The sequence below is a fragment of the Sinohyriopsis cumingii genome, chromosome 15 (assembly GCF_028554795.1).
Source record: "Sinohyriopsis cumingii isolate HCF-2022 chromosome 15, ASM2855479v2, whole genome shotgun sequence".
Classification (NCBI taxonomy): Eukaryota; Metazoa; Mollusca; class Bivalvia; order Unionida; family Unionidae; genus Sinohyriopsis; species Sinohyriopsis cumingii.
In genome coordinates, this window is record NC_142975.1 from 26,625,513 (window position 1) to 26,652,728 (window position 27,216).

At 33.9% G+C, this 27,216-nt stretch overlaps 1 protein-coding gene across 2 annotated transcripts in view; it reads left to right on the forward strand.

Moving 5' to 3' along the window:
* Positions 1 to 26,066, forward strand: part of LOC149781446 (uncharacterized) — a 57,491-nt gene extending 31,425 nt beyond the window's left edge. For both annotated transcript variants that reach the window (XM_089935529.1, XM_089935530.1), the window contains exons 5-7: positions 8,060 to 8,328; positions 16,359 to 16,439; positions 17,155 to 26,066. In XM_089935529.1, the coding sequence (XP_089791655.1) occupies positions 8,060 to 8,328; positions 16,359 to 16,439; positions 17,155 to 17,324 (520 nt within the window). In that variant the 3' untranslated portion in view covers positions 17,325 to 26,066. The remainder of the gene's footprint in view (positions 1 to 8,059; positions 8,329 to 16,358; positions 16,440 to 17,154) is intronic.
* Positions 26,067 to 27,216: the final 1,150 nt, after the last annotated feature.

The following is a 27,216-nucleotide window of genomic DNA, read 5'->3' on the forward strand; positions in this document are numbered from 1 at the left end:
CATAGATCCACAGTGCAACAGACACCATATTTGGTGATCAAGCCTACTATGGATCTCCTATTCGGACCTATGAAGGCAATATGGGGCCCTGAGTGGCCGAGTGGTTTAAAGCGCTCTCCATTACGGATCACTGCCATCTCACCTATGTCTGTGTGGGTTCGAGTCTCGGATTCAGCCAATGGGGGTATGTGAGAAAGCTTGCCAGTAGCTTCTCGTGGGTCGGTGGTTCTTTCCAGGGTTTTCCTGGGTTCTTCCTCCACCATTAATACTGGCCACCATGTATAGCCAATCGTGTGCTGAAAAATGGCGTTAAACCCTACGACAACAACAACAACAACAACAACGAAGGCAATGCAGACTGGCACCAGACCATTCCATCACTAATTTTAGCAGTACTATCACAACCCATTAATCGATTTTTTTTATTTCTCTTTCCCTGATGCACAGTGAAGCTTACAGCCAGTGCTGTTTTTTATGATGGATGGACTCTTAGTCTATCATTCCTGATAATATGGTTACCCTCTCCAGTCTTCACTTACACTACAGGAGACTTCTTTATCATTCCACACGTGTGAAATAAAAGATGTACATTTTGAAGCCACCTCTTGACTCGATCCAACAGTGACCAAGGAAGACTCAGCTTTCCACATACTCAGATGGCTCAGTTCTCCTTTTGATGCAACCAGGCTTTGTAGCCAAAAATAGTCAAGAGCAGCCACCATGCAAGAGTCTGTTCTCACTCTTGGGCACTATTTGAAATGCACAATAGCAAGTCATGGCATGCATTAACGACTCTTTCTTCTGGTGAGTGTTGGAAAACAAGATATTACTCCTCAAGGTCTTTCTTCATGGTTGAGGTGGGTAATACACTCAGTTTTCTCTACATTCACATGATGATTCCAGCTCATGCAAGCCTCGCATTCAAATGCATCATTTTGATCCGAGACATAGTAGAAGTGGGTGTCTGGCATGCAGCCAAGTCAACCTTCTTCAGCTTTTATCTGAGAGATTTAGATTTGCAGAGACAGACCCTGGATCTGGTGATTCCTGTGACTGTGGTCCAGATGACCAGCAGACCCAATTAAGATTTCAACTATTAGCGTTGCTCAATTCACCAGTGAAGTTTCTTTAGGTAAGAAGGTTTCAATAGTCATCTTCTTAACGGGACAGAGGTCACACTTTTGTGTGGCCTTGGGCTGTGTTGCATGCCAGTTAGGAAGAATGGGTTATCGTACTCGTGGCAAAATCCAGCCATAATCCCATAGAAGTATGTCTGAGGCTGAGGTTGAATGCTCAGCATTCCCTCTTCCTATTACCTGTTCTCCTAATATTAAGGTGAGTGGGGAACATATTTGAATGAGAACACAAATTTATTAAGCAAATTATGTTTCTCCAAGAATACTTACTCGATCATACTACTTAAAAACCCTCCCAGCCACCCTGACATATGAGCCTCCATCTTCACAGCATAAAAACAGCTGACGCCTGGCAGTGGCAAGGGGATGTAATGTGCAGGAGTTATTGCCCTTTGTTTAAATGACTTTGATGCAAAGACCATTTGTTTTCATCATTTTAGTAGGGTTGGATTTTGGAGGTAGGCTTATATCCCAGCATTAATTTGATCGGGTAAGTATACTTGGAGAAACAAAATTTACTTAAACTATACTTTCTTTTCCTGAGGGTGAAGATATTTGTTTGTGTGAATGGTGAAACAGTGGCAAAAAACATTCTGCAGCTTCTCTCTAAGAGACCTTTCATCCAAAAGGCCCTTAATTTGTCTGACTTCTATCAGCAGCACAGCAGAGTTCCTTCCCAACAGTAAGATGGGTTGCTCCAGCTGGATTTGAGGGAGCAGAATTATTTTCTGGATATGAGGGAACAAACTTATTAGCCTTAAAACCACACCCCTTCACTGATAGATAACCTTTGCCCATATCTCACACAAGACTCAAAACTGCTTAGCATATATTAGAAGACCAGAGACAAGGTGAACTCCTGGATAAGGAGATGCAACTTCCTTCATCTCTTACCTGTTCTGTTAGCATATTATGATTGGGTAATATATTTGAAGAAGAAACAAATATTTTGATTGAAATATGTTTCTTTGCTAATTTTTATTCACTTGGACACTCCTCCAAAACACTCTCAGCAGTTACATCCTTGCACTCTCTGTAGTAAAAGATAAGTAGTGGAATGTTGGCACCAAGCCATCTATCCAAGGGGTAACTACTCTCATCTGACTTCAGTCTTGGTAAGATTACTACTATTGCATGTGAAGGATTTATTTGGGAATTAGTGGAAGGACTCCAAATATATTATGACTTGAAAAGTTACAAATAATAACTGTTTCTCAGCTATCAAATACAGCTGCCATTACTTAAAAATATAAATCCATTTATAAACCTTCTTGTGCATCACTGAACAACTTAAAAAATTTAGAAGAAAACACCTTTGCATGAATGCCTTTGGTAATATTCTTTACAATATGAAGCTAGTAAATTGACAGGTATGACCACCATAACTAGAATCAGAAAAACCTTTAAACAAATTCTTTTCAGAAATTGCTTAACAGGATATGGCCATTTTTTACAGAAATAATATAATTATGCTTTCATTTATTTGTACAAATAATTCTGATCTGCCATCAAATAGGTTTACCATTACTAAAAATAGATAAACATTTAGCAGCTTTATCTCAAACATTGCTCATTTGAATGTGACAGAATGCACTACAGTATGAAGAACTTTCAAGTTTTACAAAAGATGTTTATCAGATGTGGCTGCCATTATTATAAATATTTTTAATGAAACAACTTTGAATGACTTCATCTTAGTCGCCTCACAGAATAAGGGCCTTTCAAGTCTTTTATAGATATTACCAACTTGCCATCAAATGTGGCTGGTAGTATCAAAAACTGAAAAACCTTTAAAAGTTAATGACTTTTTCTCAAAAGAAGCTAAATAGATATTAGTTGAGTTTGGCAAATAGCTTTTGTGCAAAAAGGTCTTTAGTTGTGGGGTTTTTTTATTTCTACAAATGATGCTGATCTGCCATAGATCACTTGTGTTTTAATAAGATAATTATTCAGTCAACAGAAGTGAAAGAATGTTTTACAGAAAACATTCTTTTTAACCATATTTCTCAGTGAGCTGCTCTTGCATTTGACTGATTAGCATATTTCACTTATAATGTCCTATAATTCAAGGAGTTGGTGAGGTGAGCAATCTCAGGCACACTTGGACAGTTTGTTCAAAATTAAATTTGTGGATTTATTCAGTTGATGAAAATCAGTTTATTAGATTCAGTTGATGAAAATCAGTTTATTTAGATATGTTTAAATGATAAAATTACTGAATTCACATTTGGGACAAATATTTCAAGTGTTAAATATGCGTGAGACTTCTTATTAGGCTGTTTCCAGGAAACACAGAAAACCAGTCTGCGATATTACATCATCTGATTGTTTACTCAGTTTGTCAAAGATCTATAAATACAGTGAAACCCCTGAAAAGAAAAACCTGTGGGACCCCTTAAAAATTCAGTTTTTAGATGGTTTTAGTTTGTTGAGCTTTTCACAGATGTGAAAATAATTAAAGTCTTTTTTTAAGTGATTATGTGGAGAGAGAGATTAGAATGATTTTAGTCCTAGTTTGGCTAAACCATTGTTACACAAGATGATTCAACTGATCAAATTTGCAGGCATTGTTGAAATGACACTTGTTTGCATCACTGTTGTTTTCAAGTTCATTTCTTTTAGAATTCCATTTTAGCTCTACTGGTTATAGACCTGAAGAGATTATGGAATGGTCTGTTGTCTGTCATCTGTCCATTAGCAAAAGGTTGTTATTGTTACTTCTAAACTGCTTGGAGGATTGCCATAAAACTTTACTCACACACATTCATCCCGTGGTCATTTTGGTCCTAAATGAAAATGGTGCTGGTCTGACTTCCATTGTTGTTGCCACATTGGCTGTCTTAAAAATCTTGTTTTTGCTACTCCTCCAGAATGGATGGTCATGTGATGAATTTTCACAAGGGCTTATGATATCTACTTGGTTCTAAGTCTTGAAGATCTGATTGATCCTAAATGAAAAGTCATTTTGACATGGGTTTCAACAGAATATTGCTTATGGTATTTGGTTGATCCTAAATGAAAAAGACTCAGTATGGCCCATGGTGGCTGTGTTGAAAATATTGTTATGCAACATAGTTGGTCCTAAATGAAAATGAAAGTGATGCATGTCATACATCCAGTATGGCTGCCACAATGGCTGTCTTGAAAATCATGTTGTTACTACTCTCCCTGAATGGATCATTATTACATGGGGTTTTATTCTAATGATGACTTCTTTGTCCTAAATGAAAATGGTGTCAGTCAGACTTCTAATATATCCACCAGAGCACAGCAGCTAATTTGAAAATCTTGTTGTCACCAAAGAATATCAGAAATGATAAATGGAAGATCGGGTCTTATCTTGAACTTCTGGCAATTCTTTTCACCCAGTAGAGCACCAATCACTATGAGGAACTCTTGTCTTTAGATTATCTGAGACATTAGATGTTTCTGTGTTGAATGTTTCCTCTAGTTCCTCAGCTTAGGCTTTGACACTGTTTTGTATTCATTGGTAAGACTACTTTTATCTGGTAAGGATAGTTCAATCCTGTGATATTTAACTGGTCATTCTGACATCATGACATGTCATTGATAAGACAACTTTTATCTGGTAAGGATAGTTCAATCCTGAGGGGCCGAGTGGTCTAAAGCGCTCTCCGTTATGGATCACTGCCATCTCACCTCTGTCTGCGTAGGTTCGAGTCTCGGATTCAGCCAATGTGGGTATGTGAGAAAGCTTGCCAATAGCTTCTCGTGGGTCAGTGGTTCTTTCCGGGGTTTTCCCGGGTTCTTCCTCCACCATTAATACTGGCCACCATATATAGCCTATCATGTGCTGAAAAATGGCATTAAACCCTACAACAACAACGACAACAACAACATCAATCCTGTGATATTTAACTGGTCATTCTGAAATATTGACATATCATTGATAAGACTACTTTTATCTGGTAAGGATAGTTCAATCCTGTGATATTTAACTGGTCATTCTGACATCATGACATGTCATTGATAAGACTACTTTTATCTGGTAAGTATAGTTCAATCCTGTGATATTTAACTGGTCATTCTGACATCTTGACATGTCATTGATAAGACTACTTTTATCTGGTAAGTATAGTTCAATCCTGTGATATTTAACTGGTCATTCTGACATCATGACATGTCATTGATAAGACTAATTTTATCTGGTAAGTATAGTTCAATCCTGTGATATTTAACTGGTCATTCTGACATCTTGATATGTCATTGATAAGACTAATTTTATCTGGTAAGTATAGTTCAATCCTGTGATATTTAACTGGTCATTCTGACATCTTGACATGTCATTGATAAGACTAATTTTATCTGGTAAGTATAGTTCAATCCTGTGATATTTAACTGGTCATTCTGACATCTTGACATGTCATTGATAAGACTAATTTTATCTGGTAAGTATAGTTCAATCCTGTGATATTTAACTGGTCATTCTGACATCATGACATGTCATTGATAAGACTACTTTTATCTGGTAAGTATAGTTCAATCCTGTGATATTTAACTGGTCATTCTGACATCTTGTCATGTCATTGATAAGACTATTATTATCTGGTAAGGACAGTTCAATCCTGTGATATTTAACTGGTCATTCTGACATCATGACATGTCATTGATAAGACTACTTTTATCTTGTCAAGATAGTTCAGTCCTGTGATATCTAACTGGTCATTCTGATATCTTAACATGTCATTGATAAGACTACTTTTATCAGGTAAGGATAGTTCAATCCTGTGATATTTAACTGGTCATTCTGACATCTTGACATGTCATTGATAAGACTACTTTTATCTAGTAAGGATAGTTCAATCCTGTGATATTTAACTGGTCATTCTGACATCTTGACATGTCATTGATAAGACTACTTTTATCTAGTAAGGATAGTTCAATCCTGTGATATTTAACTGGTCATTCTGACATCTTGACATGTCATTGATAAGACTACTTTTATCTAGTAAGGATAGTTCAATCCTGTGATATTTAACTGGTCATTCTGACATCTTGACATGTCATTGATAAGACTACTTTTATCTGGTAAGGATAGTTCAATCCTGTGATATTTAACTGGTCATTCTGACATCTTGACATGTCATTGATAAGACTACTTTTATCTAGTAAGGATAGTTCAATCCTGTGATATTTAACTGGTCATTCTGACATCATGACATGTCATTGATAAGACTACTTTTATCTGGTAAGTATAGTTCAATCCTGTGATATTTAACTGGTCATTCTGACATCTTGACATGTCATTGATAAGACTACTTTTATCTGGTAAGGATAGTTCAATCCTGTGATATTTAACTGGTCATTCTGACATCTTGATATGTCATTGATAAGACTACTTTTATCTGGTAAGGATAGTTCAATCCTGTGATATTTAACTGGTCATTCTGACATCTTGGCATGTCATTGATAAGACTACTTTTATCTGGTAAGATAGTTCAATCCTGTGATATTTAACTAGTCATTCTGACATCTTGACATGTCATTGATAAGATTACTTTTATCTGGTAAGGATAGTTCAATCCTGTGATATATAACTGGTCATTCTGACATTGTGACATGTCATTGAAGACAAATTTCAGTCATGGTTACTTAAATGCATGTATGTAATGATATTTCTGTATTGAAAATCATTTGAGTGAGTCTGGCTCTTAGAATACTGTTTTGTTGATCTCTGTTGAGCATCAGATACCAAGCCACATGCCTGGTTAATAAAACCCAGATGTTTAGTTTTAAAAATAAAATAAATCGTGTATACAAATAAATAACATTGATCACAATTAAATAATAAGCAGGTTAACTTAACCTTTTTTAAATGACTTACCTATAAGGATATAGTTATGAATCATTCACCTTAAAAGCTGACTCACATGGCCTATTATCAGCCCTTACGTGTGTTGGTGAATGCGTCAGGTATTGTTTGAACCGCATTTGCCCATGGAACATTTTCCAGGTCTTTATATCACAGGATTGTTTGAACTGCATTTGCCCTTGGAACATTTTCAAGGTCTTTATCTCACAGATATTGTTTGAACTGCATTTGCCCTTGGAACATTTTCAAGGTCTTCATCTCACATACTACCGTACTTGCTAATCTTTCATATGTGTGCCAGGAATTTTGCATCTAAAATACATTTTGGAGTTTGAAGAGAGTTTTACTTTGTTTGGATATTTTTAATGTAAAGTTGAATTTGTTTGGATCAGAATTGGTTCTGGTATTTGTAATTGAGAGGTTTCTGTGTATTAAGAATAAAAATGATATTATTGAAGGAAAAATTCTGAATTCAGAAAAGTTTGGTCTTAGGAATTCCAGTATTCTGAGGTTTTGTTTCTTAGGAGTTTCACTGTTGTAAATATCCACCCAATAATGAACATGTATTTTTTAAGTTGTTTGGGGTTTTATCTTTCCAATGTTAACCACAGGATGAATGTGTGGTTCCTATCAGTCCTTTTTGTATATATTACAGAAACAAAACTAGACTGAATCTTATTTTAAAAGCAAGCCAATACAAAAAAAAAATAAGTACAATTTTCTCAGACAAAGACTATAGCATATTTGACTTTTAATCCAAATGAAATCTTAAAAATCATTACTGTCATTTACTTTACTTAACACTTCAAGAAAGTATGTAAATTCTATGTTATTCATTCAGTTTTTGTGACACACCCGAATGCTACATGACATTAAACTCAAATGCATGCCACCTTTCGATTACAGATATGAAGTTGGTGCATCAAAAATCATTTTCAATACTATTGATGGAGCAGTCAAGATTAAAATTGAAACCATAAAAATATGTGTTATGTGTTATGTGGTAAAAGTGAATTTTTAAAGCATTGGTTTAAAGAGATCCATCCAGAGTTCTTTCAGTTAAAAGAATATTTATTCATTTCTTTTGCAGCTCAGAAGGAGTTCCTTTTACAGGAGAAAATAGTCAAGACTCTGTGAATAGTTGTATTAATCCTCAAGAAAAAGTGTCTCAGGAGAAAAACCAGCAACAGGACAGATACAATGATTATGAAAGACAAAATAGTACAAAAGAAAGTGTAGGCCTCAGACATTCTCAAAATTCCAATGTTACTGTTGATTCAGGATATATGTCAGTGAATAACAATCCATTACCAGGTCAGGGAAATTTCCTGGATGAAGACACAGCAAGGGTTCACACAGGTTATTATATTATTTTTGATATAGAGATTTAAATATTAATTTTACACTTCTAATATGGATAATGCAGCAGACTGTCCCAGTCATTGATTTGCTGTTAGTGTATACCAATATTGTGGTCATGTATAAGGAAAATATCTTTGTACAATAGGCTACCATTGTAAATATTGACACTGCAGTGACCATCTGTGAGTGCATACGTGTCAACTTTTCAAAAGCCAAATAGGGAGACAATGAAAAAATAGGGAGATTGGGACCTAAAATCGGGAGGTTTTTCACAGCATTTTATAAGCCATGTTGTCCCTAAATATTGACCAATCTTCCAATAAACATTAACTTCTCAAATGATGTGCCATTTCTCCCTGTGACATGCCTTATTTTCCACCAGGACATGCCCTCGTTTCATATTCTGGAAGCTGTGTAGTAGTTTAAGGTTAGTCTTAATTAAACAGACAAGAAAGCTAGTCTGACTAATTAACAGTTAATTCTAATCATTGCAGTTGTCTTGTGAAAAGGATTGGCCCTCTGACATAATTCAAAGAAACCATGTTCTACACTGCATTTTATGTAAGCACCAGCAATTGATTGGAAAATAAATGATGCCCTATTTTGTTGTAACAAGTGATACCTAAATAGGCAGTCTCAAGCTATATGTACCATACATGTCGCAACTTATTTTCCCACGTTTTATATCCCTTTTTTGTTCACAACTCGAAAGGCATTTAACATTGTTTACTAAATAATAAGTATTCTGAATCAGCTTTTTAGAGTACATGAGCTGCATAGTATGTTTCTCCATTCCTTCTTTTAATTTATTGTAATTAATGTCTGTACATACAGTACAGTAATGCCAGGTGTCCACTTAGTTAAGTTTCTTTGGTGGGAATGGAAATGCTACAGCATCACATTGATCATTCGTGGGATTTAAACTATTTGTTGACAATTCTATTGTTGTGGTTCATTGTTTGTTGCGTTCTATTTTCTGATTTTAGTATTGTTGTAAGGTTAGAAACATTCATAAATTGACATGAATAATGTTTAAATTTAACATTCTATTTACTGAAGAAAAATGTAATAATCAGTTCTCTGCAAAAAGTGGGAGATAATATGAAATCAGGAGGTAGGCATGGAATGACTCCAAAAATCGGGAGTGTTTTTCTCCCACTGGGAGAGTTGACAGGTATATGAGTGACCTAGCACATTGTCTTGAATCCAAAGATCAATTACATTAAATTTCCATTTTTTTTAACCCATCTTTTAACTACTACATGGTATTCCATTGGATGAAAAATATTGCAAAATGCTAAAGATGTTTAATAATTATGGGCAAATGTCTATGAACTAAGATTTGTTTTAAATAAACTTTTCTATATCAGGTTTTGAGGGCATTTTGGATCTGGCATTTTCATGTAGGTTTTGGGGCTATTTTTAGATCTCTTGGTTTTGAGGGCTATTTTTGGATCTGTTGGTTCTGAGTACTATTTTAGGATCTGGTATTTTAATTCAACTTTTAAGAGCTATTTTTGGATCAGGCATTTTAACTTAGGTTTTGAGGGCTATTTGTTGGTACTTGGTATTGATGCTTACAGTATTTGGTATTGTGAAAGTAAGTCTTTATTACAACAGCTCAGAAATTTTGATAGCAAAATAACCTACATGAAAAGTTTACTGTTCTTAGCATAATTTTATTTTTGTCCAAACAATATTAATGTCTGCTAACAAGGACATTTACATGTGGATTTAAATTATTTTAATATTAAAGTGTACTGTAGCAATTCAGCAGGGTTCATCTATTAAGATGTTGATCAGGAAAAGTTGGATCTTGGGTAAAATGTGTATTTTTAGTTCTTTTCTTGAATTGCAAACATGAATGTAGTAATGATGTGCACTGTAACCTGGGAAATGATTTTCTTCAGCAAGGTTTCCCATGGCTGTTAGTATAATGTAAAGTTTGATGGGTTCCCTGTCTAGGTAGGTGCTCTAAAATTGGCATGCTTCCATTGTACACTATCCACACCAAAGATTGGAAATTTGAGCTATAAAATATTTAGAGACTGTTCATACTGATTATAATCCATTTAAAATTTAAATTTTTTTTTAAATTTTCAAAGGCATTAACATTCATGATTTTTGTCCAAGCCTTCATGAAGTAGATTATGTAAATAACAAAAGACACTAGATGGTTCAGTTTGTGTGCTTGTCTGGAGACAATCTACAAAATGATTGCCCATCGGACAACATGTTGGTGTTCGTTTTCTTTGACAGATACATAATTCCTGCCACACTGATACACAAGCTAAACAAATCTGTTTTTGATATGATATGCCTTAAAAAGTGGAATAGAACCAAGCAAATTGTAATATAAATCATGTTAATATTTGTATAAGCAAAAACAAACCATGTAATTGGAATGTAAGCTTGGAAAGAATTTTTCAAAATCCACTTGCAGAATAGAAACTTGAACCAAGAGAAATTGTTACTAACAGTGTAATACAGATTATCAAAAGACATGGGTCTCATTCATTTACCTGATATTCTGGATTGTTAATAGTGACATCAATAATATACCTATATGCATATACCAATATTTCTGATGGAAAATTCCACTAACTCTTGGACTCAGATTTTAGTAAACATTTGTTTACTACTTTAAATCATGATAAAGCTAAGTAGACAAAAACTATCCACAACCCTCTATCACAGACATAAACCAATCACACAACGTAAAATAAATATACATAACATGGTATACTGGAAAATTAGATGGGAGCTCTGTCTAGGTAGGTACTCTTGATTTAACATTCTGTCCATTATTAGCTATCAACACTAAATAATGAAAATTTCTGGTATAAAATTTTCAGAGATTCTTCACACTGATTATAATCGTTATTTTTGGATACAAAAATAAACCATGCAGCCAAGTGGTTTATAAGCTTTAAAAGTTTTTAAAAGCAGCTCATCCACTTGTATTAGTACATTCAGAATAGTAGGCCGATAAATCGGCCCCTCACCTATAATGATATTGACTTGAACTTATGGGGTTCATATTGAATATTCATTAAAACCTGCAAAAAAGTGCAGACACTATTGTCAGCATGCATCAGTGTATATTTTATACACTTACTGGTATTTATCACAGATGTTGAGCTATTATCAGTTCTTTTGGCAATATGTACATACTATTTCCAGATCAAATCCTTTGTTTGGTGAATTGTAAATCCATGTGGAATAGCACAACCCTCTGTCCTGCGGCCATTTTGAATTTTGCACTAGATATGGCTGTTACCATACACCAGAGTTGAACTGTATGCTGGTGCATTCCAAAAAGATTTGCATGCAGCAAAATTGCACATTTTAATTAACAGGTGTCATCGGACCCACATATTGTCCATCAGTATCAACACAGATTTGGGTGGTTGATTTAACAAATTATCAAGATAGAAACTTCAACCAGAGAAATTATTCCAAACAGTGTAACACAAATTATCAAGAGACATACTCTGGATTGTTAACAATAAAATCAATAATACCATATACACTCATTTATAGGTATAGAATAATTGCAAACTGCATAGACCCAGTTCTGTTGTGTAATGTTCTGGCTGATCTGGGTCAGTGCAGTTTGTTATGAGTAATCAGGAAACAAAAACCCACATAAACCGTGATCTGCCAAACGGGTCTGTATTATTTGCAGTTGTTAGATTTGACTTATAAGTGAGTACATAACAGTAACAAATGTTGCAGCAAGGTACAATATTTGTCAGAAGGATTGAAAAGTTGTAATTACTGTTTAGCTGATAATTTATGTGTAACTGCACATGTTGTTTTATTGTTTTCCATCCAAAGAAAAATGGAACAAAATAATAAAATTAAATCACACTTTAACATGAAAAGCTTGTTTAATTATAACTTAATTCTTTGAAAACCATTGCAAGTATCAAATTATCATATGAAAATAAATGTCCATACCTCTTTATGGCTTTCCTCTGTCACTAAGTGTGCATTATTGAAACAATTTTCATATGTAAACAAATTACAATGACCTACTTTTCATGCTAAACTGATTACAGTGATCTACTTTTCATGCCAAACTGATTACAATGACCAACTTTTCATGCCAAACTGATTAAAATGACCAACTTTTCATGCCAAACTGATTACAATGACCAACTTTTCATGCCAAACTGATTAAAATGACCAACTTTTCATGCCAAACTGATTACAATGACCAACTTTTCATGCCAAACTGATTAAAATGACCAACTTTTCATGCCAAACTGATTACAATTACTTTTCATGCCAAACTGATTACAATGACCAACTTTTCATGCCAAACTGATTACAATGACCAACTTTTCATGCCAAACTGATTACAATGACTTACTTTTCATGCCAAACTGATTTTTGTTACAGCTCTATGGTGTTAAACTAAGTAACAGAAAAGAGTGAATTTTTTGGTTGGTTTTGTAAAATTCAAAAAATAATTTATTTCCCTAGAATGCAAAAGTGAAAATTGAAAAAGAACTTATAGTTTTGTGAATTAAATCCCAAATAGTGCTACAAGTTTTATCACAAGTCAAAATAGATTCAAATATTAAATGTGTTATTGTGCCTGTGGTCTTGAATATGCTAATGTGTCTAAAAGCCTTTTGATGTATCACAGTAATATAATCCCTAAATGTTCGTGTCTGAATTCACTATGTTTCCAAATTAATGTTCCAGTACAAGAATATTATTGTTGAGCACTTGGTATTTCAAGTGAATAATTGAATAAATTAATCCACACAAATCCTGAACACAACAATGAAAATGATTCTGCTAAAGATGTTACAGCAAGAATGAGTAATTTTTCAAGGAAACAAGATTATATATTTAAAAAGCTATGACACAACCAGGATGTGGGTCAAAAGTTCATTTCTAGAACATTTTCATCTTTGCTAGCCAAGGTTCCTATAACCCTGTCTACACCTTGGTGGATCGAATGGCTATATTGGTTCTTTGTCCTAGCAACATCTGTTGGATTTCTTATGTTGCCTCCCTTAGTATGTTATGCAACTAACCAGTAGCTTTGTGCATTGTACATTAGCCAAAAATGGTGGAGGCAATTAACCTAAAAAAGATATTTTGTAAGTTTAACATCGAATGTATGACTATGTATTAGAGTGAAACCAATTCAGATGTATTTGAGTGAAAGGTATTTGCACAAACATGGACCAGAGGTGGAAAATTGTTTATTTTTCAGTCCATTCAAGTTGTGTGCTTCCCTTCACTCGATCACTTATGAACAGTGTTCAAATTTGAACAACTTAATTTTGGCAACCCACCACATCCAGTGAAATTCACAGACCTGAAGCACAGAAATGTCTGTTTAATATGCCAAGGTGTAGATAGGGTTACTGGAACCTTGGTTAGCAAAGATGGAACATTTTAAGTTGTCAACAAGATAAGGTATATTACTAAAATTGTATTAAAGAACATGGGAAACATCAGAAACACTAGATATTTCCAAGGGGGAGTATCAGTGTCCTAGATTAAGTGTCACATGCCTCCTACAGTATTATTTCTAATACTGGAGACTGTGTGTGTGAGTGTGTGATTTGGATTTTTAACATAGCTTTTAACAATTTTTCAGTCATATCACTGCAATTTCTGCAGTGTGGCAGTTTATAATGATGTCTAGCAATGGGCCATCACGCCGCAGACATGTGGCATGATGTCCCACCCAGTCACATTATTTTGACACCAGGACGACCAGTCATAACACTAACCTCTTAATGCTGAGCACCAAGCAAGGCAGCTGTTAGTACCATTTTTGTAAGTCTTTGTATGACTCGGCCAGGGATCGAACCCACGACCTCCCGCATCCGAGGCAGATGCTCTAACCCCTAGGCCACCGGAGTGGTGATACCGGAGACATGTGGACAGTTAAAATTTAACTAGCTCTGAGTATATAAATAACTCAAGATGAAAAGTATAACAATTTAATAAAATATAGCAAATGTATTCAATAATTTCATTGACAAATTTCTCAATCACAATTTCTTTTGAACAAATACAATGAATGACCTATTTATAGTTGCCAGTTATTATTTCATCACATGAGCTTAAAGGTCTTTAAGTGAGAGTGTTTCCTTTCAGTGTTGTCTCTGTTACTCATCTGTCAGTCACTGTCCACCTCTTATCTTTGGTACTTCCAGTAACCTTGACAATGTGCTGGCACTTCTGAATCTGTTTCTCTGACACTTCGGTGTTCTCTATCACATGCCTCTTCTGGCACTGCATCTCACACAAACTGCTGACATCACTATAAATGCCTACCATGTGCTCTCCACGTCTCTTGTCTCTGACTATTGTGTGTTGAACTCTAAGACCCACCTGGAAAACTTCCTGTAGAATTAGAAGGGATGTATATTCTTGTATCCTTACTCTAATCTTAAGGAAATTCACCACACTCTCACAGACCTTTCATCAAAATAATGGCAAATAAATTAACTGGTTAACTCATGCACTCACATCTAAATATTTTATACACGTTTGTTCTATAATAATTGTGATGATAGTAACATTATTAACGAGTTCTAATACATGCATACACATCCTTAATTGTTAACTTCTCGATATAGTTAACTGTCATCATCAATAGGAATTATATGCATTTTCTACCCTTCAAAGTAAAAAAAGACACAGATCTACAAATACCTATGTGTGCACAAGTCCAACAATGACTAACTCTGCATAATTCACAATATAAATATTCATATACTGATAAAGCAAGTACAAGTTCTAATACAATTCACTAATAAATTCAGTTATGCATTACAATGCAACATAGTAGTAAATTACACAATCCACTTCGATTCCAGTCCAACAATCTACTATAAGTTAATCTTGCATGTTGATAATTTGCTAAATGCTACGTTACAATATATGAATAATTCAGCTATACATGGAAGATTAAATTTCTAATAAACTGTACATAATAATGTATCAATCTTACACCACCTATTTATGAAAGTAAGACAAATATTCAGGTGAAGATACATTACCTCAAGAAGCCTTTGTTTCCAAACCTAGAATTCCAACTTGAATATCCTTCCCACCGTTAATGAGTGTGCAACTTATGCCGCTCAGAGTACAGTCTAATGGCTCTCAACTTCTCTATGATCCACCACTGGCAAAGTTCCCATATGTACTGATTGAAAAATGGATTTAGTTCCAACATAATCAGTTGCTTGTTTAGACTGCGCCCTAGATTTGAATATCTCAGTTTTGATTGGATACGGTCTGGCCTCTTTGAAATCTACCATGATTAATTTAACACTTACTTGTCACTCTCTGGTTCCCATTTCCCCAAAGCTTGAAATAGCTTTCAAGTTGATCATGACATCCCTGACGGATTGCAAAACAAGCATCAGAGTCTTGGCCCCATCGTCCTGGTTGTAAAATTCCCTTTTAAACTTACCATGGACAGGTCATTGCATAATGGTTAAACAAGAGACAGGCAGTTTCTTTCTGTCCAGAATTGGGTCTATAGTAATCTTAAATAATTTATAATGACAATATCCAAGTCCTGCACAGGTGTTCTTAACTATGAATTAACTATAAGAAGATATGTATGAACAAGGCATCTGCCAAATTTCACACACCATAACACTAAGATTAAGATAAACATATTTACATTACTAATGATCTGAATACTTAATCCACAATCATAAGAATAATATTATTGATGTATCGTGTTGTTTACAAAATAAAATGTTACTGGTCAGGTACAACATGAACTTTATTTTGGACAGGGTCAAGTCCAGACAGAGTACAATTATTCATAACAAATAATCCTGGAGATAATATCTAACAAAAAATATAAATTAAAGTTACATAACACTTTATATGGTCGAAGTTACATAACACTTTATATGGTGGAAGTCATGATTAAAGATACCAGGTAAATTCAAAGTAATTGTTTTATTTGATAGTTTGCTGATCTTGAATCAAATCTGTCACTAATAACTCAATTGTTTCCATTGTTTCAGGCATCACAAACCAAGTATTGCAAAAGCTGTCTAAAGATCTCATTTCTCCAGACTGGAAATTCTTCTTCAGATATTTATCAGGTCTGTTAATATATCATGTGACTTTGTGTTGCACAAGATAACATTTAGATATTCAGAATGGCCCTACGTTTTGATAGTATTTTGTCTTGGTTAATGTTAATATCCCTGAGACTTTTTATGTGATTATTATTTTCATTTTATTTGTTCAGAGAGTCTAATATAATGTTTTCATACAAAATTAAAATTTTGAAGAAAAAAACTGTTGAATATATTTGATTTTTGAAAGCTTTTAGTGAGAAGAACTTTTTATTCATTGGATTAATTTCATACATGAACACAAAGGTTAAATTTGTTGAATCAAATAATAAAATAGTTGTATACTTTTTTCCTCAAAGAAATAATGTAATATGATCTGACTTAATAGTAGTCACTGTCCAGGATGATACTTCTGATTTGTGTATCTTCATTGTATTGCAAATTTTTAATAGTAAAAGTATAAATTGTGTTAATTAAAATTAAATACTGTGATGGAAATAGAAGTACATGGCATATCATGTTGCAGTTTACTGATACACAAAGTTCTCTCTTTCATATTAAATTATTCTTATACAGTTTATATACGGAAAAGTAACAGCACCAGATAACTTGGTAAATGTCATGGGATGGAACTTGATCATGATCCACATACACATTTTTATCTCTTTAATATATCTGCATGTTGAGTTCTTAAACTCTTGTGCATGATGTGTACTCAATCCTTTATATTTACTTTCAGTTCCAGATTGTGAAATAGACCAAGTTCAAATTGACCATTGCAGTGTTCATGAACAGATATATCAGCTTCTGCATTGTCTGAACCAAAGAGGCAGCTTAAAAATGACAAATTTAATTGAGTCACTTAAGAGTATCGGAAGAAATGACTTGGCTGACAAACTACAGAACTGAAGTTGCCTGAGTGCTAAAGTGGAGAGTATGTGAGAGTGTAAATAGTTTTCTTGAATGGAAGAATGACACATACACATATCATGTGTTATTATACAGTCTAGAAACAGTCCTATTAGTTTAACATTGTTGCTTGGGGTCAGTTCTTAGCAGTATTGACTGTAGTTAAGTAAAAATATTCACTGCCTCCTTATATGGTTAACAATGAACTACTTCTGGCTATGACTAAATAAAAACCTTGACAGAAACATTGAACACCTACCATGTTATAAGCCTGACACCCACCAGCAGCCTGTAATGACAGTAGCCCTTTCTGCCTGACACCAGCACTTCTGAAATAACAGAAAATGATGGTGTTTGTTATTGCTCTTTATATACAACAGATCTAGAAAATGTAATTATTCTAGTTAAAGACAATCTAAATACATCCAATGACTTGAATTGCAAGAAGAAAGAAGAAGAATTTATACAAATATTTAAAAGAGACTGCTTCTGATCACTCATTCATGCTGTTAGCATAGGGACAGATAAGGTCAAATAGCCTCTTTCACATAAACTGTGCATTTTTACAGGAATTTTCATGAAACGTGAGTGATTACAAAATGAATCTATATCAATATTTTCCTTTATGTCAAAGATGGATAGGCCGCAATACCTGCACAGTAATCCTGACATTTATGGGATATTTCGGATTTACCCATAACCATGACAGCAACATCGAATGAGGACAATCATAATGACCAAATTTTGACTTAATTATTTTGGCTCACTTTTTCATAACCATTTCTTCAATTTTCATTAATGTATTGCATCTTCATTTCCTAATACCAATATTTTATTGTGTTCATTTGGTTACATAGCATTTCTCCTTTGAATATGTTCCCAAATCACATTACATTCGGGAATATTATCCTGCTGCCTTGCGAATTCAGCCCTACTGAAAGATGATCATCTTTTTCTGTCTATTTCTATAGACAAAAGGCAATAACTCTTGCCCATTACCTCCCTTTGGAACCGCATGGTGTCACTAGTTTTTAACTTTGCTGCTGCACTGGATAACATTGTACAATTTATCAGCCAACAATCCAAGCAATTTTTTGTGCTTTAAGACCACATCACTCCATGCTATCGTTGACCTGTGCAAAGTCATTACGAGTTAGCACAGCTTTTACATTTTTGCTTGCTCTGTTTGTGAGTTTTTAAATTATATTAGCGAGTTAGTAACTTGATGAATTACTAGTATATGCTTTGCTTTCTCTTCTTGTGTAATTTCAGCAGAATGTCATTTAAATGCTATATATGCAACTATGCTAAATTAGCAAATCAGTATGTGACTATACTATAGCTAGTATAGTCACATACTGATTTGCTAATTTATGCTTGATTTTCTCTTCTTGTGTCATTTCAGGAAAAATGTTTACTAAATGCATAAAATGCATATTCAAAGCAATAGTCCATTTGACATTGTAAGGAAGGAAAGCTGGAATATGTCAAGGAAAACAATCTACGGTTCATTGTTGGTGAAACCGACTTATTGCGTAGTATTCCCCAAATTTTGAGCTTGCTGGATCTCCCTATTCCTCAGAATGGGGTGGGTGGGTCTGGTCATTCAGAGGGGCATCAGGTTTCATTCATCAACAACCCCCTTCCCTCTCCTCTTCCCTCACAGATGCACCATCAGCTAAGGAGAAGGATGCCTTTCTACAACATGATATGATTGCTTGTAAATAAAATAAATTTAAAAAAACAGGTGGTGGAGCTTGTGGAAAGACCAAAAGGCTACAATCCCTAGGTTTTTTTTCAAGGCTGTTGGAAAGCAAACAGCAAGTTAAGACCCATCATTGAATGGAGTTGTCTCCACCAATACAAGATGGACACAGTGAGTGTTCAGTCCACCTACCCATTCTTTTTCACATCCCAAACCACCCTGTGTCATGAACATTTTCTCTATTTTGCTTACCGTAATACAGTTTATAAGTTCAAAATTCTCCCTTTGACCTCAAAATCAACCCATGGGCTTTAACTGAGATTATGGATTATGTCATCACCCTGTTCAGATCAACATCATCTACAATGATGGCAGCAAACCTCCAGAAACATATGGTAAGTTCTATTGTACCTCTAAGCAGGAACAATCTCCTTTCTCATCCAGGCTTTCTAGTGAACTGGGAAAAGTCAGACCTGCGTCCAACCAGAATTTCGTCCATGTGGACATGGAATATTTTACCAACCTAAATCTGGTACAACTTGCTTGTGTTCGTGCAGTCAGAATCGTCAAGCTTGTTGAGTCCATTTGTAACAGGACTTGGATTTCAGCAACTGAGGTTTTCATCTCCTTGGTTTAATCAATGTGGCAGCAGACTTTATCTTGCCTGGCTGACTTTTTTATGCAGACATTGTGAACACAGTGGTGCCCCGTTTAGAGTACCCTTGACCCTTGATCAAACAGTCATGATCAAGCCCAAGATTAGATCATTCCTGGGTCAGTGGTGCAACCCAGGTTGGCTGACCATGGGAATCCCACTGGAGAAGCCCCAAGTGGAAATAATGGTAGGTACTGATGCCAGCCCACCTGTTGCCAATTTGGCAGTTTCTTAGTTGGTATGACAATCTCCATACCAGCATATAAATCGGATTGTCATGGGTGGCCCTTCCCTGCTGGACCATCCTCTTCTACATGCTTGGCTCATATCAGGACAGCCTTGCAAGAAAAACAATTCCAACATTTGATTGTGGAGAGAATTAGACATGTTAGCTGACATTATGCATTAGACATGTTAGATAACTTTGTGCATTAGACATGTTAGATGACATTATGCATTAGACATGTTAGCTGATATTATGCATTAGACATGTTAGCTGACATTATGCGTTAAACATGATAGATGACATTATGCATTAGACATGTTAGATGACATTATGCATTAGACATGTTAGATGACATGCATTCAACATGTTAGATGACATTATGCATTAGACAAGTTAGATGACATGCATTCAGCATGTTAGATGACATTGTGCATTTGATATTATGCATTAGACAAGTTATATGACTTTATGCATTAGACATGTTAGATGACATTATGCATTTGACATGTTAGATGATGTTATGCATTAGACATGTTAGATGACATGCATTCATCATATTAGATGACATTATGCATTAGACAAGTTAGATGACTTTGTGCATTAGACATGTTAGATGACTATGCATTAGACATGTTAGATGACTTTATGCATTAGACATGTTAGATGACATTATGCATTAGACAAGTTAGATGACTGCATTAGACATGTTACATGACATTATGCATTAGACATATTAGATGACATTATGTATTAGACATATTAGATGACATTATGCATTAGACATGTTAGATGACATTATGCATTAGACATGTTAGATGACATGTATTAGACATGTTAGATGACATTATGCATTAGACATGTTAGATGCTACCTTGAAGTCTCTTGATATTCTTTTTTGTCAGGCTGTTCTTTGTTTTTGAATGTTATTTTATGGTACTGTTTAACTGTTTACTTGAGTTTTGCTTTTTGGTTTTGATCATTTTTCTTTCTTGTTTGTCCTTCTCCCAAATCTATGTATCTTTTCTTATCTTATCCTCATGAAATCCAGGATTATTATTATTGTTGTTATTATTATTATTATTATTATTAAAATTTTGTACAAGTAGCAAACTTTGTCATTTAGGGAAATTCTTGCTTTTTTTAATGCAAACCATAGTGTCGGTCAAGACATGTTGAATCCTTTCTTTATTGCAATGTAGATTAAATGGTCACTGCTAAAAAATTTATTATTGTACAGTTTTGGTTCTGTGCCCTGCACATGCATTGTACCTGTATTCCTAATATGCTGTATTAAAAATACCTTACATCCGACAGCAAAATTAAACAATTGTATATTGGAGAAATACACAAGAGTGAACCTATTTTGTGAATTCATATTGATGTGTTGTGATTGATAGCAATAAATATAATTGTTCATGTGTACAGAATCGTTTTTCCTAAACCAAATTCTGATAATATTTTGTTATAAATACCAACTGAATATGTCTAAATATTAATTTTGAATGATTGATTTTGTTTCTAATCGGCAAAACCAGATGGTTTAAATGAAACATGCAATGGTGCACTATATTTATTTTTAGCAGTATTTTGGGATTTTGTCGTATATTGTATCATTTGCATGTAATGGTATCTTTTTGTGTTTCAGGTCACCTGCAGATTTATATCATTTCATTGTTGCTTACTATTACTTGTATATATATTCTTGAGAAGTTTAAATTTTTACTAGGTTTTACTCTTAGAAAATTCCAAATGGTTGATATGTACATGTGTATGATAATATAACTCTGACTCTTATATGTACAGATGTAGGTATTATTGCCATATGGCAACAAAACTTTGACATGTACAGATGTAGGTGTTAATGCCATATGACAGTATAACTTTGACTCTTACATGTACAGATGTAGGTGCTATTAGCATAAAACATTAAAACTGCAACTCTGACATGTATAGATGTAGATGTTATTGCCATGTGACAATATAACTTTGACATGTACAGATGTAGGTGTTATTGCCACATGACTATATAACTTTGACATGTACAGATGTAGGTGTTATTGCCATATGACAATATAACTTTGACATGTACAGATGTAGGTGTTATTGCCATATGACAATATATCTTTGACTGACATGTACAGATGTAGGTGTTATTGCCATATGACAATATATCTTTGACATGTACAAATGTAGGTGTTATTGCCATTTGACAATATATCATTAGAATGACATGTACAGATGTAGGTGCTATTACCATATAACAATATAAATCCAACTGTAGGTGTTATTGCCATATGACTATATAACTTGTACAGATGTAGGTGTTATTACCATATAACAATAAAACTGCAACTGTGACATGTACAAATGTAGGTGTTTTTGCCATATGACAATATAACTTCGACTGACATGTACAGATGTAGGTGATATTGCCATATGAAAATTTAACTTCGACTGACATGTACAGAATTGATGTTATTACTATATAACAATATAACTCCAACTCTTACATGTACAGTTGTAGGTGTTTTTGCCATATGAAAATATAACTTCGACTGACATGTACAGATGTAGGTGTTATTAACATATAATAATAAAACTCTTACATGTACAGAATGTAGGTGTTATTGCCATATAACAATATAACTCCAACTCTTACATGTACAGAATGTATGTGTTATTGCCATATAACAATACAACTCCAACTCTTACATGTACAGAATGTAGGTGTTATTGCCATATAACAATATAACTCCAACTCTTACATGTACAGATGTAGCTGTTATTACTGTTTTAAGTAATCTTGTGTGTATGTGTATGATAAAGTAAGATAAAATAAGATAAAATAGATAAAATAAGTACTGTTAACGTATGACATTGCTCTGGTACTGTGTGAATCAGATTCTGAAATATATCACATAAACTTGATATATACAGTAGAAAACACTTTACTTCTGTGTTTGAATTATTGCTGTCAAATCAGATTAGCACAAGTATGTAACATGTATCAATGCATAGTTAATTTAAAAGTTCTAGTTCCATCATGTGGGATTATCATTTCAAATGACATATTCATAATTTATCAGAGATTATAATAAAGTGAAAATGGTTTTAAGTTCAAGCCCACATGTAACCTACCACTCCGGTGGCCTAGTGGTTAGAGCATCTGCTTTGGATGCAGGAGACCGTGGGATAGATCCCCGGCCAAGTCATACCAAAGACTTATGAAAATGGTACTTACAGCTACCTCGCTTGGCACTCAGCATTAAGAGGTTAGTGCAAGGACTGGTTGGCCTAGTGTCAGGATAATGTGACTGGGTGGGACATCATGCTACATGTCTGCGACATGATGCCCCAGTGCTAGACGTCACTATAAACTGCCACACTGCAGACATCATAGAGATATGACTGAAACATTGTTAAAGCTACATTAAAAATCCAAATCACATCACAACACCCACATGTAAGCTTCTTTTGAAATAGTTAGGTAATTTGTTCCAGTAATTATCTTCAGCCATTTAGTGGCCATTCTTTTAAATATGATATTTAACATTTCATGCACTATAGCTTATAAAATAATTACTTGTTTGAAAAAGAGCAAATTTTATTTTCATAATAATTATTTGTAGCTAACAGCAGTTTTGCTTGAAACCTCCTGCAAAAGCTTAGTTGCCTTGTAGATGCTGTTTTGAAAAAAATCAAGAAATTTATTACAGTTGTGGAAGCTTGTAGTAATAACAAAACTGATAAACCTTTTCAACAACAGAATACAATTTCTGTTCTGAAGGTTCTTGATATACATAAAATTAAGTATTTTGGTTCATACGTGAATTGTTTGCATATATCCTAAGCGAAATTCATTAGCCACATTGTAGTGGGTTTCTAAAAAAGGGAGGTATTTTAGGATCATGACATAGGCTACATTGTCATAGTGTTTGTGCTTTTTACAAATTCCTAAATGTGGTTTAAATGTGCTTTTTATAAAATTGATAGCATTTGCCTCTCTTCCTTTAGATGGGCATGTCTAACAAATTTTTTATAAGATGGTGTATATGCAAATTGATTGCTATGTAGCACTACCATGTGGTACTTATAATTGATTAACTATACTATATCGTACTTAGAATGCATTATCTCTGGCATTATATTATTGACTTGATTGTTGCAGGTTCTCAGTTTGTGCTACTGATATTAGAATTATGTGTGAAATTATTTTTTTCTATAAAAGTTGATCAAATTGAAACCTGGCCAATAATAAAGCGTGTGCTACAGTCAGCTCTCATCACAATGGCAAGTTCATTTCCAGCCATCTTGTCGTTGTTGTTAAGATCATGCTTTTAATTTAGAGTAATCATCCTCATCTTATTGTCTAAACAGTGTGTATAAATGACATGATTTAACAAGACATATCAAATTTATACTTGGATCTAATATTATTATAATTATCTTTTCAATTTCATCATGTTTCTATACATTTAAAACTTGTGCTTCCAGAAATAAAATGTTTACTTTCTGTCCTACAACATTTTCTGTGTAAAATTTTTTTGTCTCTGTAAAAGCAGTAAAGGGGAAAGTAATTAAGTTTGTTACAGGAAATTGCTTGGAATGGATGTTGTTGTAACTAGAGTCAACTGTATTATACTTAAAATGGGATTTTCCAAACATTCTTTATATGGACTTCTCAGTCATAAGGACTAGTGTTTCCTGTATATACAGTTTATTATCAAGCTATTGGTTACCTTGACAACTGATTATCTGGTATGTAGAATTTATTATCTGTGAAATTGCTCAATTTACATGATATCTTTTGGATTGAAATTATTTTAAGCTCAATTGTTTAACTGCTATTTCATCTGAATTAATTTTTTTTAATTGATATTTGTATAAAATAACTTCAAGTTGATAGAAAATAATGGTAGAAAATGCTTTCCATGAATTAACAGCTGCCTATTAACTGAGTCCAGCATTCATTTCTTTTGTTTTACTTCAGAATTTTGGAATTATTTTTATAAACATTTATTTATTGTTACAATATAGTGTACTGATCTTTGCTCATTGTACTGTTAGCATGTGTAATACTATGAAATTGAACTGTTCTAGTTGAAATATGAAATCCAGACATGTATCTAGATATATTGTTTACTTTCTGCATTAATATATTAAATATTGGCTGTAGAATTTATTTGCATTTGTGTTGATTCTCAATCTGGGTTAGGCTTGTCAAAATTACTTTGTTTCAATAGGTAAGGAGTTTACGCTTTGCCAATTACCATGTGCTTTCAGTGTCTCATATATAATAGTTCACATAATAGATCTCCTTTTGTTACATTTATAAACTATACAACTTTCAGTTGTCACTTGATTTTATTTTCACAGTAGGCCTGGATATTCCTTTACATTTTAAGCTTGTTTGGGGTGGGGTTTTTTCTGTAGAGGAAGCTTGATATTTTGATTAAACTGGAGGAATTCAGTACCCATGAATATCTGGGTGCAAGTTAAAGGTTACATTCAGTAATCTTGAATATCTGGGAGTATGTTCAAGTTTAAATCAGTACCCATGAATATCTGGATGCAAGTTCAATGTTGAATTCAGTACCCATGAATATCTAGGTGTGTGTTCAAGGTTGAATTCAGTACTCACACTTCCAAGGTTTAAAATATAAAGACTACATCTGATTAGCAAGACCAACTGATTACCAACTCATTAAAAAAAATCATAAATTGTCTCTGAAAAAGAGAAATAATAAGGACTTCTTTTAATGGCATTTGTGATTGAAAATATTTTGAGCATATACGTTTATCTCAGAGGACTCTAATGTGGCAAATCATACTTTGACATAATGAAATTTATTTAGCTTAATCTCATTCAAATTGTTTTTTGTTGTTTTTTTAACAGGGGTTTCTTCATTCCTTATTCAAAATTTGTTTGTATCATCATCAGAAATGTTTCTGTGTTTACATTGTGACCTTTATGGTTCAAAATTTAGATGTCATACTTAGTACCTGTATTGTACATGAAATTTACTTTCTGCCTGTTTATGCAATATTTGATTTCAGTGTAGTTGTCATTCATCAAAGTTCATAACTTTAAACTTTAGAAGAGTCTTTTGTTAAGCAGATCTTAACACCTTTTTGTAATAAAATTTTGTTTCAATACATTTTCTTTCAGATATTATATTTTCACCAGCATTCACTGTCTGATTATGAAATTAATGAAATTCACAATTATCAACTGTAGGCAATTAAGAATTGGAATTATTTCTTTGGTTGTTTCTTCCATTTTGGTTTCCAGCAAGGGCTGGTGATTCATAAGGAAATTTGATACTACACTTTAGACCATTGTATGAAATGTAGCTATGTATGAGCCTGCATATGAGTCTAAAAAGGTTTCCAGACACATTCTTTTGTTTTGGAAACTGATTCCATATGGAAGACATGTCACTGTTCTAGATAAAATACATTATGCCAGATTACCTTGTTATCGATGTGCCGTTTGAAAGTAATGATATACTCTCCAAAATGTTTATGAGCAAAACTGGAGTGAGGTCTTATGCAAATCCCAATCCCGCATGCTTTATCCCAGTATGCATGTACTGGTATGGACTTTATCAGTGATACTGTTCTGTAAATAGCACCTTTAACACCTTACTGGGCACTAGATTTGATTATGGAATGTTAAAATGTAATTATGGAAAAATGTAATTTGTATTTTATTTTAAAATATGTATAGATTGTTGTTAACATCTCAGTTCTTGACATTTTTTAGTCCAAATTAATTGACTTCTGACCATCTTATGAAAATGGGTTCACAATTTTCGAATTATGCTTACCATTTTTGGGGATGTCAATTAAAACTGAACCTAATTATAACTTGATTGTTTGGTTGAGGGTGTTCATGACAAGGTGCAGTTATGAAGCTATAAATAAATCCTTTAACCACCAGTTAACTGTCTAGTCAAACAGTGAAAAAGGTTTTATATAAATTAGTAATTGTCATGGAATTGTATAAATCCCTTTATTAATTAAGTACATGTACTTGGGTTTGGGGTTTTTTTTGTGTGTGTGTACAATGATACCCGAGTGTGATTTATGTATATTGTACAATATTTCGAAACATTGAGTTTGTTTCATCCTGTGCCGCACATGCGAAGCACTTTCCATGGGAGAAACCTATATTCAACAAGCACGCAGACACTGTAGGGCTACATTGTCTGTGTATAAATACCTCACCGTAGGAAGAAAGCTTTACATTACGGAACGTCTTGTCAGTGAGCAGTCTACTTAAGGACTTGTCTCCTGTCAATGA